The following is an 18,788-nucleotide window of genomic DNA, read 5'->3' as shown; positions in this document are numbered from 1 at the left end:
GATACACAAGGGTCGTCATCAACACTAATCAATGTCGATACACAAGGGTCGTCATCAACACTAATCAATGTTGATACACAAGGATCGTCATCAACACTAATCAATGTTGATACACAAGGATCGTTCATCAACACTAACTAATCAATGTCAGTGCACAAGGCTTGTTGGTCATCAACACCAGCAATTCAGTGTCAGTACACAACACTTGTCTTGAATCAACATTAACTGTTCAGTGTCAGTACACAACTCTTGTCTTGAATCAACATTAACTGTTCAGTGTCAGTACACAACTCGTCTTGAATCAACATTAACTGTTCAGTGTCAGTACACAACTCGTCTTGAATCAACATTAACTGTTCAGTGTCAGTACACAACTCGTCTTGAATTAACATTAACTGTTCAGTGTCAGTACACAACTCGTCTTGAATTAACATTAACTGTTCAGTGTCAGTACACAACTCGTCTTGAATTAACATTAACTGTTCAGTGTCAGTACACAACTCGTCTTGAATCAACATTAACTGTTCAGTGCCAGTACACAACACTTGTCTTTAATGAACATCAAATGCTCAGTGTCAATGCACAAGGTTGTTGGACATCAACACTAACTAATCAGTATCAGTACACAACTCTTTTCTTTCGTCAACACTAATTATACAGTGTCAGTACACAAGACTTGCGCTTTGTGGGTCATTAACAAAAACTGTCCTGTGTCAGTCCATCAACAAATAAACAAGTTCATTTTGATTCATAAAGCTTGCACACATTAAGATATAAAAAGAGAAAGGATGAAAAGGGATGACAGGGGTAAAAATCAATGTAGGAAACAGGAAAACATACAAGTCCTTGTTCTTAGCTACAATAACAGGTACTGATGTAGTTTTGGAATGTTTGAAACAAGTTGAAACAAATCAAAGAATGATTCAATTTCTCAGTTCAGGATTTATATATATATATATATAATGTGTCATCTTCATATAATTATAAATTGGTCTGTCATCATCACCATCATGTATTGATATAATGCCCGACTTCACCATCATGATCATAATAATGATTATGCCACTTTTTCTGCTGACCTCTATGCCTCTATATACACATGACCCCAATATCTTTATTCCTCCATAAATAGTTCAACATATCCGCTGTCCCCACCATCTGTACAAGAAAAAAAAAGAGTTCACTATTTCTTTACAATAAAGAAATTCAATGACCTCAAAAACTGTCCACCCACACCACCCTCCACTGTCAATATCTCTCCTAAATTCCTTTGATATCAGAATCTTTATGCCTTTCAATACATCCCCTACTGACTTAAAGAGTATATCTTCCTGTCTCTCTGTTTATTCCACTGCTGGAGTAAATCTGCATTCAACAGAACTAATATAAATCCAACCATGTTATGCCAGCTGAACTCTAAGCATTAAAACTTGATAATCTCGAAGCAGTAATCTTCAGAAGTGTACACAAGCAAACACTTCCACACCAGCGTGAAAAGGTCAGAGTGTAAACAGTGTGTCTGGTGACGGGGCACACCCACCTGCAGCTCCTCTTTGACCCGGCGCTCCTCCTCCATGGACATGCGTTTTTCATGTTTCTTCAGGTACTTGCGTTTGGCTGCTTGTAGGTTGAACCATGTGTAGGAGAACGCCTTGACATGAGGCAGCAGGGCCTCAATGAATGGATGAAATTCATCCTGAAACATGACCAATGGACACTGTCAGGACCTCAATGAATGGATGAAATTCATCCTGAAACATGACCAATGGACACTGTCAGGACCTCAATGAATGGATGAAATTCATCCTGAAACATGACCAATGGACACTGTCAGGACCTCAATGAATGGATGAAATTCATCCTGAAACATGACCAATGGACACTGTCAGGACCTCAATGAATGGATGAAATTCATCCTGAAACATGACCAATGGATACTGTCAGGACTTCAATGAATGGATGGAATTATCCTGAAACATGACCAATAGGCACTGTCAGGACCTCAATGAATGGATCAAATTATCCTGAGCAACAATACCATGAATGTTGTCAGGGACTCAATGAATGGATCAAATTATCCTGAATGGATCAAATTATCCTGAGCATCAATACCATGAATATTGTCAGGGCCTCAATGAATGGATCAAATTATCCTGAGCAACAATACCATGAATGTTATCAGGGCCTCAATGAATGGATCAAATTATCCTGAGCAACAATACCATGAATGTTGTCAGGGCCTCAATGAATGGATCAAATTAACCTGAGCAACAATACCATGAATGTTGTCAGGGACTCAATGAATGAATCAAATTATCCTGAGGAACAATACCATGAATGTTGTCAGGGCCTCAATGAATGAATCAAATTATCCTGAGGAACAATACCATGAATGTTGTCAGGGACTCAATGAATGGATCAAATTATCCTGAGCAACAATACCATGAATGTTGTCAGGGCCTCAATGAATGAATCAAATTATCCTGAGCAACAATACCATGAATGTTGTCAGGGCCTCAATGAATGGATCAAATTATCCTGAGCATCAATACCATGAATGTTGTCAGGGCGTCAATGAATGGATCAAATTATCCTGAGCAACAATACCATGAATGTTGTCAGGGCCTCAATGAATGGATCAAATTATCCTGAGCATCAATACCATGAATGTTGTCAGGGCCTCAATGAATGGATCAAATTAACCTGAGCAACAATACCATGAATGTTGTCAGGGCCTCAATGAATGGATCAAATTATCCTGAGCAACAATACCATGAATGTTGTCAGGGACTCAATGAATGAATCAAATTATCCTGAGGAACAATACCATGAATGTTGTCAGGGCCTCAATGAATGGATCAAATTATCCTGAGGAACAATACCATGAATGTTGTCAGGGACTCAATGAATGGATCAAATTATCCTGAGCAACAATACCATGAATGTTGTCAGGGCCTCAATGAATGGATCAAATTATCCTGAGGAACAATACCATGAATGTTGTCAGGGCCTCAATGAATGGATCAAATTATCCTGAGCAACAATACCATGAATGTTGTCAGGGATTCAATGAATGGATCAAATTATCCTGAATGGATCAAATTATCCTGAGCAACAATACCATGAATGTTGTCAGGGACTCAATGAATGGATCAAATTCATCCAACACAATGGCTGGTGAAAACCATCTGTGTTTATGCAGTGTTTATACCCTTTGCTGCTCTGTTGATCATGACAGTTATATGAAGGCTCTAAACTCACTCACATCAAGACTATCCAAAATGCCCTGCTCCATGTCAAACACATGCAGAGACCATTCCATTCAATGAAATAATAACAACAATAATAATAATGGTAATCATCATCATCATTATCTTTCTTTATACCACATCACATCCCCCCCTAAAAAAAACAAAAAAACAAAACAAACAAAAAAACTGCTCTGGCACATTGCACTTCACAAAGACATGGCAACAATCAAATATCGTCTCACACACATCCACAGCAGACACCCACCACAAGCACACAATACCATCAGACAGTAAAACACTCAGCTGGAGATATCAGCTACCAGCCACAATCATTCCAGAAAAACAGGAGAGAGCGGGGAAGAAAACTAACATATGATACATACATCCTATATAACTACCATTTTGTCTGTTTAGGAAGAAAACTAACATATGATACATACATCCTATATAACCACCATTTTATCTGTTTAGGAAGAAAACTAACATATGATACATACATCCTATATAACCACCATTTTGTCTGTTTAGGAAGAAAACTAAGATGTGATACATACATCCTATATAACTACCATTTTGTCTGTTTAGGAAGAAAACTAACATATGATACATCCTAATAACCACCATTTTGTCTGTTTAGGAAGAAAACTAACATATGATACATACATCCTATATAACCACCATTTTGTCTGTTTACTCAAAAATTAGTCTTCTTCAAAGTCTGCAGAATTGGCACTAATAGTTTTGACTGCCCAGGAAGATTTTGTTGTTCTTGTTGAAGGAAAACCACACCCACATATTTTCTGATGTACACTGCAGGTTGCTGTGTGCTGTTTGTCACTGTTTATTTGTTTACTGTTTGAGTGCAATCATTTCTTCTCGTTCGCTAGATGGATAATGTGCTATCATTTCATTATTTTTCATGATCTGTCTCTCTACATACCATACACAATGACACATACCAAGTTTGTCAACTTGAAAATCCCAGTCCCCTAATTCGATAACCAAGACTCATATCCATGTTGCTGTTCACAGATATGTATGATGTGGAAATGTCAGCACTCTAAGGTATTCTCAGTGTGTGATCACCAGCAGCACTGCCTTCCTTTTTCAAACAGCTGCCTACCATCACTGAACCTTACGGCTCCTGCTGTGCACACAAGTAAATCACATTCACTTCTTACTGAGTACCTTGTCTTCGTCTGACTGAGTCGCTCACACACATGCAACCATCCAAGCAGTGCCATATCAGCCACTTGTGAAGAAATATAATAAGAAACGTTTTGGTGTTTCAACCCTTCACAACTTGTCGAGAATGTAGATATTTAGATATTCCTGAAGTCGGAACTGCCAATCATGAAGCCACTCCCTGATCAGTTTGCATGGAACATTTGGAAGGGAGTGTATGCATGTGAAAGACAAGTGGACTAGTATTTTGAGAACTGAAGAACAAAATCAATCTTTCATTCAGGATTAGCTCACTAAATGTAATATGTATGCATGTATCTCTCTCTCTCTCTCTTACACACACACACACACACAGAGTTTTACAACACTGGGAATTGTGGCCAAGGGGTACTCTCTCTCTCTCTCTCTCTCTCTCACACACACAGTTTTACAACACTGGGAATTGTGGTCAGGGGTTAAAACTCTGTGTATATATGTGTGTGTGTGTGTTGGGGAGGGTGGGGGGGAGGCTTCGAGAAGAAGGCAGAAAAACATGTACTTGTGCAAGCATGTATGGGCTGAATAGATGTCAGGTTACAAAAATTCTTTTCTATATTTCTGATTAAACAGAACACCACAATGATCTTCACATCACACCTGAGCCACCCTGTACCCTTTGATCATTAACACCTTCCTCGCCCCCTCATCACACACACCCCTTCTTTCTCATCACACGCTGCCGCCTTCCTTCCTCTTCACCCCATCAGTCCCACGAGAAAGGGGAAAGGGAGAGCAGGAGTATGGCACAAGACTGCGCAGCATTCCACACCAACCCCTTGATGTGCTGATGAACTCCTGGGCTTCAACACTATCTGCTGTCTGCCCCAGCTGTTCTCACGCGCGTGCACACACACACACACACACACACAGATACATGTATGTATGTATGTATGTATGGGTGTGTGCAGTGACTGTTACCTTACTGTGCAGTCAGCCACATCTGTTCTATAGACATGGAACAGTGCTGCACACACAGACAGAACCGAGAGATGATGGGGTGTGGGGTCAGCTATGGGCAGCAGTGTGTCAAGTGATCCACCACACAGTGTGACAATGTCCACTGCACTGTACAGCAGTGTGTCAAGTGATCCACCACACAGTGTGACAATGTCCACTGCAGTGTACAGCAGTGTGTCAAGTGATCCACCACACAGTGTGACAATGTCCACTGCACTGTACAGCAGTGTGTCAAGTGATCCACCACACGTGTGACAATGTCCACTGCAGTGTACAGCAGTGTGTCAAGTGATCCACCACACAGTGTGACAATGTCCACTGCAGTGTACAGCAGTGTGTCAAGTGATCCACCACACAGGTGTGTGACCATGTCCACTGCAGTGTACAGCAGTGTGTCAAGTGATCCACCACACAGGTGTGTGACCATGTCCACTGCAGTGTACAGCAGTGTGTCAAGTGATCCACCACACAGTGTGACAATGTCCACTGCACTGTACAGCAGTGAGTCAAGTGATCCACCACACAGTGTGACAATGTCCACTGCAGTGTACAGCAGTGTGTCAAGTGATCCACCACACAGGTGTGTGACCATGTCCACTGCAGTGTACAGCAGTGTGTCAAGTGATCCACCACACGTGTGACAATGTCCACTGCACTGTACAGCAGTGTGTCAAGTGATCCACCACACAGTGTGACAATGTCCACTGCAGTGTACAGCAGTGTGTCAAGTGATCCACCACACGTGTGACAATGTCCACTGCAGTGTACAGCAGTGTGAAATAACCCACCACACAGTGTGACAATGTCCACTGCAGTGTACAGCAGTGTGTCAAGTGATCCACCACACAGTGTGACAATGTCCACTGCAGTGTACAGCAGTGTGTCAAGTGATCCACCACACAGGTGTGTGACCATGTCCACTGTACAACACTACAGGTGTGGGAAATGACCCACCACACAGGTGAATGACCATGTCCACTGTACAACACTACAGGTGTGGGAAATGACCCACCACAGGTGAATGACCATGTCCACTGTACAACACTACAGGTGTGGGAAATGACCCACCACACAGGTGAATGACCATGTCCACTGTACAACACTACAGGTGTGGGAAATGACCCACCACACAGGTGTGAGACCATGTCCACTGTACAACACTACAGGTGTGGGAAATGACCCACCACACAGGTGAATGACCATGTCCACTGTACAACACTACAGGTGTGGGAAATGACCCACCACACAGGTGAATGACCATGTCCACTGTACAACACAACAGGTGTGGGAAATGACCCACCACACAGGTGAATGACCATGTCCACTGTACAGCAGGTACAGGTGTAGGAAATGACCCACCACAGGTGAATGACCATGTCCACTGTACAACACTACAGGTGTGGGAAATGACCCACCACACAGGTGAATGACCATGTCCACTGTACAACACTACAGGTGTGGGAAATGACCCACCACAATGGCCAGGTTGGAGAGGGCCATGCAGACTGTGCAGCAGGAACTTGGTCACTCTTGCCCTGGGCCAGAGGTCCCCTCACACCCATATACACAACATACACATGGGAATGGTCTGTTGAAGGAAGTTGCACTACCCCCCACCCCACCCCCAAACCTACCCTCAGTGTGTGTGTGTGTGAGTGTGTGAGTGTGTGTGCAAGAGAGATGGAGAATGAATGTGTGTGTGTGAATGCAGGACCAGACATTCCTGGAAAACTGATGCCACAAGACATCAGGGTCATGACAGCACACATACTGTTGTCAGTCCTCTGGTGTCCATGGTGATCCTCCCAATCTGTTCAACAGTCACTGCTGTTGCACACTGATCTCTTTCTTTTTCAGTCCTGTCTTTTCAAAGTGTGCTCATCACTCTTTCTGTCCATTATGTTTGTTGCATAAACCTTCACAGAGAGAGAGAGAGGGGGGGGGGGGAGAGAGAGAGAGAGAGAGAGAGAGAGAGAAGGGAAGGGAGAGAGAGAGAGAAGGGAAAGGAAAGGAAAGAGAGAGAGAGAGAGAGAGAGAGAGAGAGAGGCAAAGAAAGAGAAACTTCCACAATGCCAATTTCAAACTGTTCAGCTGAAAGATTTGGGAGCATACATACAGGAAGAAGAAATCCACATCTAATCATCGCATTAATGTTTCAATTTGCAGACAAATATTGGTTTATTTTCTTCCCTTTTTTTCTAAAGGTAAAAAAAAATTACGAAAAAGAGAGCGAGCAGTGTTCTTCAATACAAAGCACTTCAGCAAACAGCACAGACCAAACAGTAGCATACCTGAAACTGCCATTTGCAAAAGTGACAATTACTGTTTTTATTTGGAACACTGGGAAGATGGACCTGTGGAATGCTGAATGGCTATCTGTACTGACCACTGGTCAATGAAAAGCATCACTGCCTTATAAAATATCAATACTGGTCTCTGACCAGCAGACTAGAGGCACTTTAAACTTCTAAGAGTGTGTGTGTATGTGTATGTGTGTGTGTGTGCACGCGCGCATGCACCTGAGTGTGTGCAATTTAAGGCACACATTCCTGTTTGTGCAAGCATATGCGCGCGCACATATGTGCATGTGTTTGCAATCACATGTGTATATGTGTATGTGAACATTAACACACACACACACACACACGCACATTATTATTACATTGTATAAATGTGTGTACAAACACACCTGACTGCATGTCTGTGTTTATATGTGTGGGCACGTGTTCTTCAGGTTTTTTTAAGTGAGCGCCAGTGTGCATCTGGGGTAAACGACTGACTGTATTCATTTTGGTTAATTACAGGTGATTTCATTACTTAGTCTGAAATTATTAGCTGAACTTTTATTCAACCCATCAATGATGCACAAGTAAAATGACCACTTTTGACCAAAATCATCTTCAAATGCCATACAGTTCATAGAAATACAACAATATGACAAGCAACTAACACACTACACACATATTTACTGCACTCATATGAACACACATTGATTCACACACGCCATATTGTGTACAACACATAAATTTCATACACTTCAGACCCGCTACACACACACACACACACACACACACACACACACACACACGGAATTATGAGACATCTGCTACACACACACACACACACACACAGTTACCAGACATTTGTTACACACACACACACACACACAAATACCTAGCCCCACGGCACGTCTCACTGTGCACATGCATACGTGTTTATCTCATTCATCAAGCACATTAAGCCATTCATCTGTCAGGTATTCAATATATATATGCAATGCTCACTTCAGTACACTATCAAATCCTGCTCAGACTACCCCCCACTCCCCCCCCCACCCCCCAGGATGGAGCACAGGTGTGTGTGAGGGAGGGGGGTGATGGGACACAGATCTCAGAGAGCTGGCTGCCACGGAGACACTTCTGACAGTGTCACACCCACAGCACTTCACAGGAAAGAGGGGGAGGGGGGAGGAATACAGTGGGGGACTGAACGCAATTCACACTCCTGACAGCGTCACACCACAGCACTTCACAGGAAAGAGGGGAGGGGGGGGACTGAACGCAATTCACACTCCTGACAGCGTCACACCACAACACTTCACAGGAAAGAGGGGGAGGGGGGAGGGACATGGAGGGGGGGGGGGGACTGAACGCAATTCACACTCCTGACAGCGTCACACCACAGCACTTCACAGGAAAGAGGGGAGGGGGGAGGGACATGGAGGGGGGGGGGGGGGGACGGAATGCTATTCACACTCCTGACAGTGTCACACCCACAACACTTCACAGGAAAGAGGGGGAGGGGGAGGGACTCGGGGAGGGGGGGGGGGGACTGAACGCTATTCACACTTCTGGCAGTGTCACACCCACAGCACTTCACAGGAAAGAGGGGGAGGGGGAGGAAGACAGGGAGGGGGTAGGGGACTGAATGCTGTTCACACTTCTGACAGTGTCACACCCGCAGCACTTCCCAGAGGGTGAGGGGGGAGAGGGGTAAGGGGGGACCCAATGCACAAGGGACCTCACATGGCTCTCATGTTCTCCCTGATCAATACTGGAACTGCTGATCTAGTACTGACCTCCCTCACCTAACATCTACAAGTAATAATGGATGGGACATGTATTCAGTGTGTGTGTGTGTGTGTGTGTGTGTGTGTGTGTGTGTGTGTGTGTGTGTGCTCATATGCACGCATGGAAGTACGTGAGACAGAGACACCTGAAAAAGTGTGTTTGTGTGCGGTTCCATGAGACAGAGAGACACCTGAAAAAGTGTGTTTGTGTGCATCAGCATGCAGATCAGATCATGCTGAAAGGAACACAATGTAATCATCTGAAGTTTGTATCTCAAAAGTGGTACAGTTGGGATTCATGTTCATGAAAGTTGAGACACTACCCTGTCTACACAGTACAAATTTTCACCCCATTGGTGTCTGTAAGCTGTTATGCACATTCAGATAAACCTGCGTTACATACCCAAGACCCATCCCAGGGAACAGATCTTAGGCACAGCTTGACATGGTATGTCCAGGGAAATTGCAGCACACTCAACAACTGAGATGTGTGGGCTCATTCAACAAGGGGACCTGCCTTGTTCCATAGAAAGAACACCCTGCCCCAACCACCCAAACTAAAATGTCCAGGGAAATTGCAGCACACTCAACAACACTGCACACAAATCAATTCAGATAAAGAGGAGACATTTCACAGCATCTATTCACACACACACACGGACACACCAAATAAGCAAATATACAACTGTGAGTCAAGACATGAGTGGGCTCAACAAGACCTGCCTTGCTCGATAGGAAGAACCCTGCCCCAACCACCCAAACTAAAGAAATGCCCTAATCACCCTTTGGCACAACAGTCTGCCAGTGTTAAGTGTAAAACTAGTCCAGAATACAGGACTGGTCAAAGACACCATGTTTAAGCACATTTAGATATGACATGATGAGACACAGACATACAGTGACAGGGAGGGGGACTGAGAGAAAGAAAGGGGAGGAAGCTAGAGAGAGAGAGAGTGAGAGAGAGAGAGAAAGAGAGAAGGAATGGAGGTGAAGGAAGGGAAGAAGGGAGATTCAGAGAGAGAGAGAGAGAGAGAGACTTTGCATACACATGCAAGTGTGTGTGTGTGTGTGTGTGTGTGTGTGTGTGTGTGTGTGTGTGTGTGTGTGTGTGTTGTTTAAAAAACACAGAAAAAACAACTGTTTTCTGACAAACAATCTTTATAAATAAAACTATGTAAAAAAAAAAATGTTTTGAACTTAAGTCAACTTTGGACTTGACCTGTCATCATCATCAACACTGTAGGTATGTATAATTGGGGATCTTTCAGACACTGTTGCCAAGGTCAGTCAGGGTCATCACTGGACACTGCCAGGGTCAGTTAAGGTCATCAATAGAGACTGCTAAGGTCAGTCAGGGTCATCACTGGACACTACCAGGGTCAGTTGGGGACATCACTGGACACTGCCAAGGTCAGTCAGGGTCATCACTGGACACTGCCAAGGTCAGTTAGGGTCATCATTGGACACTTCCAGGGTCAGTTGAGGAAGGTCAGTGAGGGTCATCACTGGACACTGCCAAAGTCAGTCAGGGTCATCACTGGACACTGCCAAGGTCAGTTAGGGTCAACATTGGACACTTCCAGGGTCAGTTGGGGTCATCGCTGGACACTGCCAGGGCCAGAGGTATCCTTCATTGATGCAAATCATTTCCACACACCTGTCTGATACTACCAAGCAGTCCAAATTATGCACTGATCACTGAGGGTACTGTATGGGTGTACACCAGTGAACTCAGTCCACAGTGGATTGTATTCAGGGTGTACTGTATGGGTACACCCGTGAATGGAGTCCATAGTGGAATGGAGTCCATAGTGGATTGTATTCAGGGTGTACTGTATGGGTACACCCGTGAATGGAGTCCATAGTGGATTGTATTCAGGGTGTACTGTATGGGTACACCCGTGAACCTGTGTGCCGAGTGTCATGCACTTCACACACCATCCCGGGGGATATGTTCCAATATTCTAACCCAGCTCTGTTATGCCAGACCTGTCCGACTATATGAAATGCCATGAAGGAGGCACACACCCTAATCTCTCACTACACCTGACCCCTCATGTACTGATGGAGTCTCTATCTCTATTATCTATGTGTAAAGAGATCATGTCCCCCATGTCCCTGTCTGTAAAGAGATCACATCCCTGTTTCTGAAAAGATCATGTCCTTGTCTGTGAAAAGATCATGTCCTTGTCTGTGAAAAGATCATGTCCTTGTCTGTGAAAAGATCATGTCCTTGTCTGTGAAAAGATCATGCCCTTGTGAAAAAGATCATGTCCTTGTCTGTGAAAAGATCATGTCCTTGTCTGAAAAGATCATGTCCTTGCCTGTTTGTAAAGACAGCATGTCCCTGTCATCAGTCTGTAAAGATATCATGTCCCTGTCAGTCTGTAAAGAAATCTTGTCCCTGTCTGTAAAAAGATCATGTGCCTGTCTGTACAGATATCATGTCCCTGTCTGTAAAAGTCTGTAAAGAGACCATGTCCCTGCCTGTAACAGTCTGTCAAGAGATCATGTCCCTCTCTGTAAAATTATGTGAAGAGATATGTCCCTGTCTGTAAAAAGATCATGTCCATGTCTGTAAAAAGATCATGTCCCTGTCTGTAACAGTCTGTAAAGAGATCATGTCCCTGTCCGTAAAAAGATCATGTCCCTGTCTGTAACAGTCTGTAAAGCGACCATGTCCCTGTCTGTAAAAAGATCATGTCCGTGTCTGTAAAAGTCTGTGAAGAGATATGTCCCTGTCTGTAAAAAAGATCATGTCCCTGTCTGTAAAAGAAATCATGTCCCTGTCTGTAAAAAGATCATGTCCCTGTCTGTAAAGAGATAATGTCCCTGTCTGTAAAGAGATCATGCCCCTGTCTGTAAAAGAAATCATGTCCCTGTCTGTAAAGAGATAATGTCCCTGTCTGTAAAGAGATCATGCCCCGGTCTGTAATGAGGTCAGGTCTGTGTCATAATGAGATCAAGTCCCTGTCTGAAAAGAGATCATGTCCCTGTCAGTCTGCAAAGAGATCATGTCCCTGTCTGTAAAGAGATCATGTCCCTGTCTGTAAAGAGATCAAGTCTGTGTCTGAAAAGAGATCATGTCCCTGTCAGTCTGCAAAGAGATCATGTCCCTGTCTGTAAAGAGATCATGTCCCTGTCTGTAAAGAGATCAAGTCTGTGTCTGAAAAGAGATCATGTCCCTGTCTGAAAAGAGATCATGTCCCTGTCTGTAAAGAGATCATGTCTCTGTCTGAAAAGAGATCATGTCCATGTCAGTCTGCAAAGAGATCATGTCCCTGTCTGTAAAGAGATCAAGTCCCTGTCTGAAAAGAGATCATGTCCCTGTCAGTCTGCAAAGAGATCATGTCCCTGTCAGTAAAGAGATCATGTCCCTGTCTGTAAAGAGATCATGTCCCTGTCAGTCTGTAAAGAGATCATGCCCCTGTCTCTGTCTGTGAAGAGATCATGTCTCTGTCTGTAAAGAGATCACATCCCTGTCAGTCTGTTAAAGAGATATTATCCCTGTCAGTCTGTAAAGAGATCATGTCCCTGTCTGTAAAGAGATCATGTCCCTGTCTGTAAGGAGATCAAGTCTGTGTCATAATAAGATCCAGTCCCTGTCTAAAAAGAGATCATGTCCCTGTCTGTAAAGAGATCAAGTCTGTGTCATAATGAGATCAAGTCCCTGTCTGAAAAGAGATCATGTCCCTGTCTGTAAAGAGATCAAGTCTGTGTCATAATGAGATCAAGTCCCTGTCTGAAAAGAGATCATGTCCCTGTCAGTCTGTAAAGAGATCATGTCCCTGTCTGTAAAGAGATCATGTGCCAGTGCTCAGTGCCTGCCCATTCACAAGGACTGTGGCTGAAGGAATGATGTAACTGGACGAACAGAGTATGGCTAAAGTGAACAAGGACAGTAAAGCCAAGCACAGCAAAAAGTCTTGATGCTAGAGTCGTGATCAACTCTACCCACCCATGTCGGTTCCTTCCTCAGGGGCAGATCTGTGTTAATCTCAGGTCAGTGAGTCAATTTTCTGCTGAACCTGTTCAATGGTCTAATCCTTTCTGCTGCCTGTGCAGGCTGATTAACAAACCAAAGCCACATGAGCGAGCACCACAATCCTCCTGGACAAGCATAACACCAGGAAGGAACCAAACTCCATGTGTACACTTCTCTCCACACAGTCTATCATGCAAACAAAGAAACCTAAGAAATTCACTTTCATTACCTGTCTCTGTGCATATCAAGAAACAGAAATTCACATCCATTTGCTCTCTCTCTCTCTGTCTCTCTAAGTTACAAGTGAAATAAACCTGTACACATTGCTGGTATGATACTGTATAACTGTCTCTGTAATCTATTTCCCACCCCAACTCTGATATTTATATTTTCCTTTCCAGCCTTTTCATTTAACATTCATTGATACCTATGTATGCAAACAGCCAATGAACTAATCTTTACTTGCATTCTTTTTTTTTTCCCCCTTTGTTTCCTTGAAAATGATGCTCACCTGCATCTTTCCTACAATCAATCCAGCTATTCATACAACAATGGAAGAAAACTAAAAAAAAAAAAAGCTATAACAATGGAACCATAAAAATATTTCTACACAAATTTCAGTTCAGCTGAATTCACCACGCTTTTATTGATCTCCACTCCAAATGTTTTCTGCCCTGGACAGTCAATCTTAACAGCAACCTACTGTACAGGGTGTGGAAAGGATGGCGGAGAGGGGGGGGAGTGGAGTGGGGGGATGGAGAGGGTTACATGGTTGAAAGGCTTCAAAACTTCCTTCGGGTCAAGAAATTTATGTCACTGGATGCAGGTTCAAATCGTTTGGAAGGGACACAATCTTCACGGAACACAATCCACTTGGTTTTAGTCTTTTGCTTCCAAGGGCACCAGTTTAAACTATTTCACATTTAATATGCTTCTTTATTTGGTAATTTAGGCAGGCACAGTCCATTTTTTAAGATGGTGCATGCTGGGTATGCTGGCGTTTAGTAGTTACAGACCTTCTGGAACCTGGGCATGGAAAATAAATTACAATAATCTAAATAAAAGGGTTTTCCTCATGATTTTTTGCATATATATGCCAAGAATTGTGGAGACTGAAGGCACAAGCAGGTCTGCACGTATCTTGGCTTGGGAGATGTAAAAGACCTCCACTCTTAACCTCCCCTGTGCTACCACCCCTAAAAAAGAACACAACAAAAAACTACAACTCCTAACGGATTAACCTTCCATGCACTACCATACACATCCTCCCCTAAAAAAAACTGGACTGACCTACCCTGAATAAAAAACAACTCTCCACCGAATAAACTTACTCCCCTTGAAAACAAAAAAACTCTTCCATTGATGGACTTACCTCCCCTATACAACAACAACAACAAAAATCCCCCCAACCCTCCCTTAAAAGACTTACTTCCTCTACAGTCTGACTATACACAGAAAAAAAACCAAAAAAACCTCACGGCTCGATGGAAATACTTCCCCTGCATAGCAAACAACCTTCACCCTTGACAGACTAATCTCCCCTTCACTGTGCACCACCTCCCACTTAATGCATCAAATCCAGCAACTTCAGTAGACAATGAACACTGAATGAACAGACAACAAATTCTGTCAAGATGCAGACTTGGGAGGGAGGGGGTAAAGAGGAGTCTGCTATCATCAGTGTTTACCACATGATTTCACCAAAGTATCTGGAGACACTTTTCAAGTGTGTGTGTGTGACTTAATTTATTTGTTCCTTGTCACAAGCACATATTCCTTTAGTTTTATTGGCTTTTCACAACTAAAAAATGCCATAGTTTATTGGGTAAACAGTGTTTGTCAACCAGTCACTTGTCAAATGTGAAGTGAGATGTTTTCACCAGACTCGGTGGTCTGAGTTGGAAATTTTCTTTAGTGAGCTGAGCTGAGAAGACAATTGATAGGGTACCCTCCAGTAGAAGTTTGATGGGTGTCATAAACTGTAACAATGTTCACCTTATGTGTATCTTAGCACTGAATGGTTCCTCAAAGGAGCTGTGGAGGCAGGGAAATGGAGAGGAACATAGAAAAAAAGGATACAATGACAACATGGATGCAAAAAAACATTTACAGAGACCCAGGCTTTGACACAAAACCTACAGATCTGGAGGAATCTGGTCAACAGTTCTGTGCTGCGCCCCAATGGCTCTTCACAGAAGTTGAGTGAGAAGCAGAAGAAGTAGAGTGCAGTGGAAACAATAAGCAGACAAGTTGGATTTTGCAGGAAAAATAATGAATTGACTTGGCATTTATTACTATTTGACTGTTGTGAAATCGATGTCACAGATGGAAATGTTTGTAAAAGATTAAAAATGATAATTCAGAGTGAATCAAAACACACAGTAAAAGATGCATCCTTTTCAGGAATTCTGGGCATGACCAGGTTATCCATACTTGTAGAGGGCTAGACTTATCTTAAACTACAGCCAAAATGTACCGCATATTTTTACCAATGCACATGGATATCTTCATTTCCTTTCAAAGGATGCAAGGAACTGTGTGTGAAGAAAAGAATAAGTTTTTCTTTTCATCTGGTTTCATAAAGATAGGGAACTCTGTCAGTTCGTTAGTGCATACTTTTGCAGAGGCTGACTGCATTCGAGCAAGTTCTGCCCATGTCCATGAGTGAGTATAGAGTTGGGTGGGAGGTGTATATATACACATGTGTTTTATATATATATAAGGCCCAACACTTGGCTTATATCACAGATTGACATAAGTTTACATTTGGGACAACAGCAAAGTGAGAGCTGTATTATCAATGGTTTCTCCAGTCAATGGGAAACCATTTACAGCTTAGTCTTTTGTGAAGGACTAAGACTTTCAAACTAGGAGGCAAAATTGCACTGGCTCTTAATGCTCCAGCCTTGTGGGCTAGTTGGCTTTTGGGAACCATCCCAACGCCGACCGTCCTAAAACCCTCTTGGCCGAGAGAGTGGGGATGTACTTGGGCAAGACACACTCCACTATAATCAAATTCTAGCCCAAATAGTCAGAACAGCAGTTGCCTCCTCTGCTGTTCTGATGGTCATAGTCAGACACAACTATCATATATATATATATATATATATAGAGAGAGAGAGAGAGAGAGAGAGAGAGAGAGAGAGATTTTTGTCTTTGTTTTGAGTAATACTCACAAAAAATACCTAAACTGGTTTGAATTCAATTTTTCAGTCACTATCACTCACACACATAGTAACAGACTAACACACACAAAATGTGTATGCACATGTCACCCATGCACACTGCACACACACACAGCTATACACTCATACACATTCAGGAGTGTGAAACATTAACCACATGGGCTGACATTCACAGAGCTACAGACCTGTTACAATCAGTACAATTTATTTCTCAAATGATTTTCAATGCACTCTCAATTATTTGATTTGAAACTGCAGAATCATTCAATGAATGAATGAATGATACACATTTAATCAAAAACTGACAAAGGCACAAAAATGATTTGTGCATCCCTGTCCTATCCCCAATCAACTGTATGTAGGCTTTGTATTACACTGGTAAATCAAGTTTTTTTGGACCTATCTAGACATGACCAGTTGTGAAATGAAATGCAGGTGCCTGCACAGCAAATGCTGAAAGAACACATTCACTGTGGGCCCCCATACACACGCATTTACTGGTAAAGTCAGCACTCGGTTACTGCGTCGAACACATCGTATCTCACTTACAGAGACAGCTTCTCGTTTGTTTAATTCACGTCTTGATAGTCTGAAATACCCGAAAGCTTCACCGTTGGGCACAATTATATAAGTTGCAGGCAAGAGTGCAGCCCATTGCAGAAGCACGTCATAACACGACAGGCCTCACTGAATGTGGCAGCCATCTTGGAAAATAGTGCTGGAAGAAAATGATTCAGGGACTGGACACACATGTCTGGCAAGCACACTGAACTTTTCTTTTAACGCTGATGGGTGCCCTCATTTCCGCTGAATGAATATGAATGAAATGTCTGCACAATCTACAAGGCGGCCAGGTGAGAGCACAAGCTCGTCTCATGATGGTGGGGCGAAACTTACCATGGTCATTTTCCACCCTGACCCTGTCAGCCATGGAGCGTGGAAAGCTGAAGTCCTCTCATCATAGTGAACCTTTTCGGTGCTTTCACAACTTTAACAACTCACAGGGCCGGGAAAAGTCAGCGGGTCATGCGAAATTCGGCCACTCCTGACACCTCGTTACCTCGCTGTTTCTTTGGTGGTGTGCTTCTTAGACATGGAGGTGTTGTTGTTGTCTATTTCCATTTTTGGAAAGTAAGGCAATCCACGTCGCCATGTCAGCCAATGAAATGAATGGGTATGTGTGGCTTCGGATCGGAGATTGATCGTTCTGTTGAAATGGCATTTAAATTTTTTTTGGCATGGAATCCCTAGGATGCTTTTGACCAGGTTCAGTTTGACAGAGAGCACACTGTGTTTCTCCGCTTTCAAGTGGTTTATTTGTTCCTTGCGAAGAAAAGATCGTATCGGCATCGACCATCGCAGCGCGCACACATGAATAAGCTCCGCCTATTTTTGTGCGCGTGGTCTGCTAGTGCCGCAGTGCACGAGAAAATCCGGGTTTCATCATCTTCAGTTTCTGTTCCTGTCAGGGCGGCTTTTGGTGCACCCTGAAACAGTTACAAGGTGTTGCGGATTTAATCATCAACGTTAGGTATTGGGCGGAGTTTTTTGTTTCATTTGTTTCATTGTTGTTTTTAATTTTAAAAAATGCATAAACCATCATTATTTGAACAGCAATCCACACTTTAACTCTACTTTCGTTTTTAAGCATTCCCTCCCCATTGTTTAGAAGAGGGAGAAAGGAGTTATCTGCCGTAATTTCAGTGTTGTAATTTTTTAGTGCATGTTGGTATGTAGTGCTCATACGCCTTTGCATACAGTGTGTCTAAACTGGTGTGTGTGTGTGTGTGTGTGTGTGTGTAGCAAGCGCCCGTGTGTCGAACTGAAACCATCTGAGCCATTCGCCTCACCAGCTGTAAGCAGGCACGCGCTTCGCTCACGTTGCAATCAGTTCCTAATTAGTTGTGTGTGTGTAGTGACAGTTAAAGTCTGTGTTGCAAATGGGTTGAACTGTCGACTTCTTACGACGGTGATCGCTGACCACCATACCACAAGTCGGCGCTCAGGATTGGAACTGACTGTTCACCTCCATGTCCGGCTTTCCACATCTCATCTGTGCAGGGCGCACATGTGCGGCTGTCTGCTTCGTTTTCATCTGCTCCCCCAGCCCCACCTCC

General features: G+C 43.2%; 1 protein-coding gene across 4 annotated transcripts in view; it reads right to left on the bottom strand.

Annotated features, from left to right (window-relative positions):
• The window catches only part of LOC143294983 (nuclear factor 1 A-type-like), a 55,508-nt gene extending 37,739 nt beyond the window's left edge, over positions 1–17,769 (bottom strand). For all 4 annotated transcript variants that reach the window (XM_076606511.1, XM_076606512.1, XM_076606513.1 and 1 more), the window contains exons 1-2: positions 17,569–17,769; positions 1,541–1,696 (exon numbers count right to left, since the gene is read on the bottom strand). In XM_076606511.1, the coding sequence (XP_076462626.1) occupies positions 1,541–1,696; positions 17,569–17,577 (165 nt within the window). In that variant the 5' untranslated portion in view covers positions 17,578–17,769. The remainder of the gene's footprint in view (positions 1–1,540; positions 1,697–17,568) is intronic.
• Positions 17,770–18,788: the final 1,019 nt, after the last annotated feature.

Source organism: Babylonia areolata, chromosome 20, assembly GCF_041734735.1.
Source record: "Babylonia areolata isolate BAREFJ2019XMU chromosome 20, ASM4173473v1, whole genome shotgun sequence".
NCBI classification, from domain to species: domain Eukaryota; kingdom Metazoa; phylum Mollusca; class Gastropoda; order Neogastropoda; family Buccinidae; genus Babylonia; species Babylonia areolata.
Note: the sequence above shows the minus strand (reverse complement) of the source record. Positions and strands in the feature narration are given on the sequence as shown.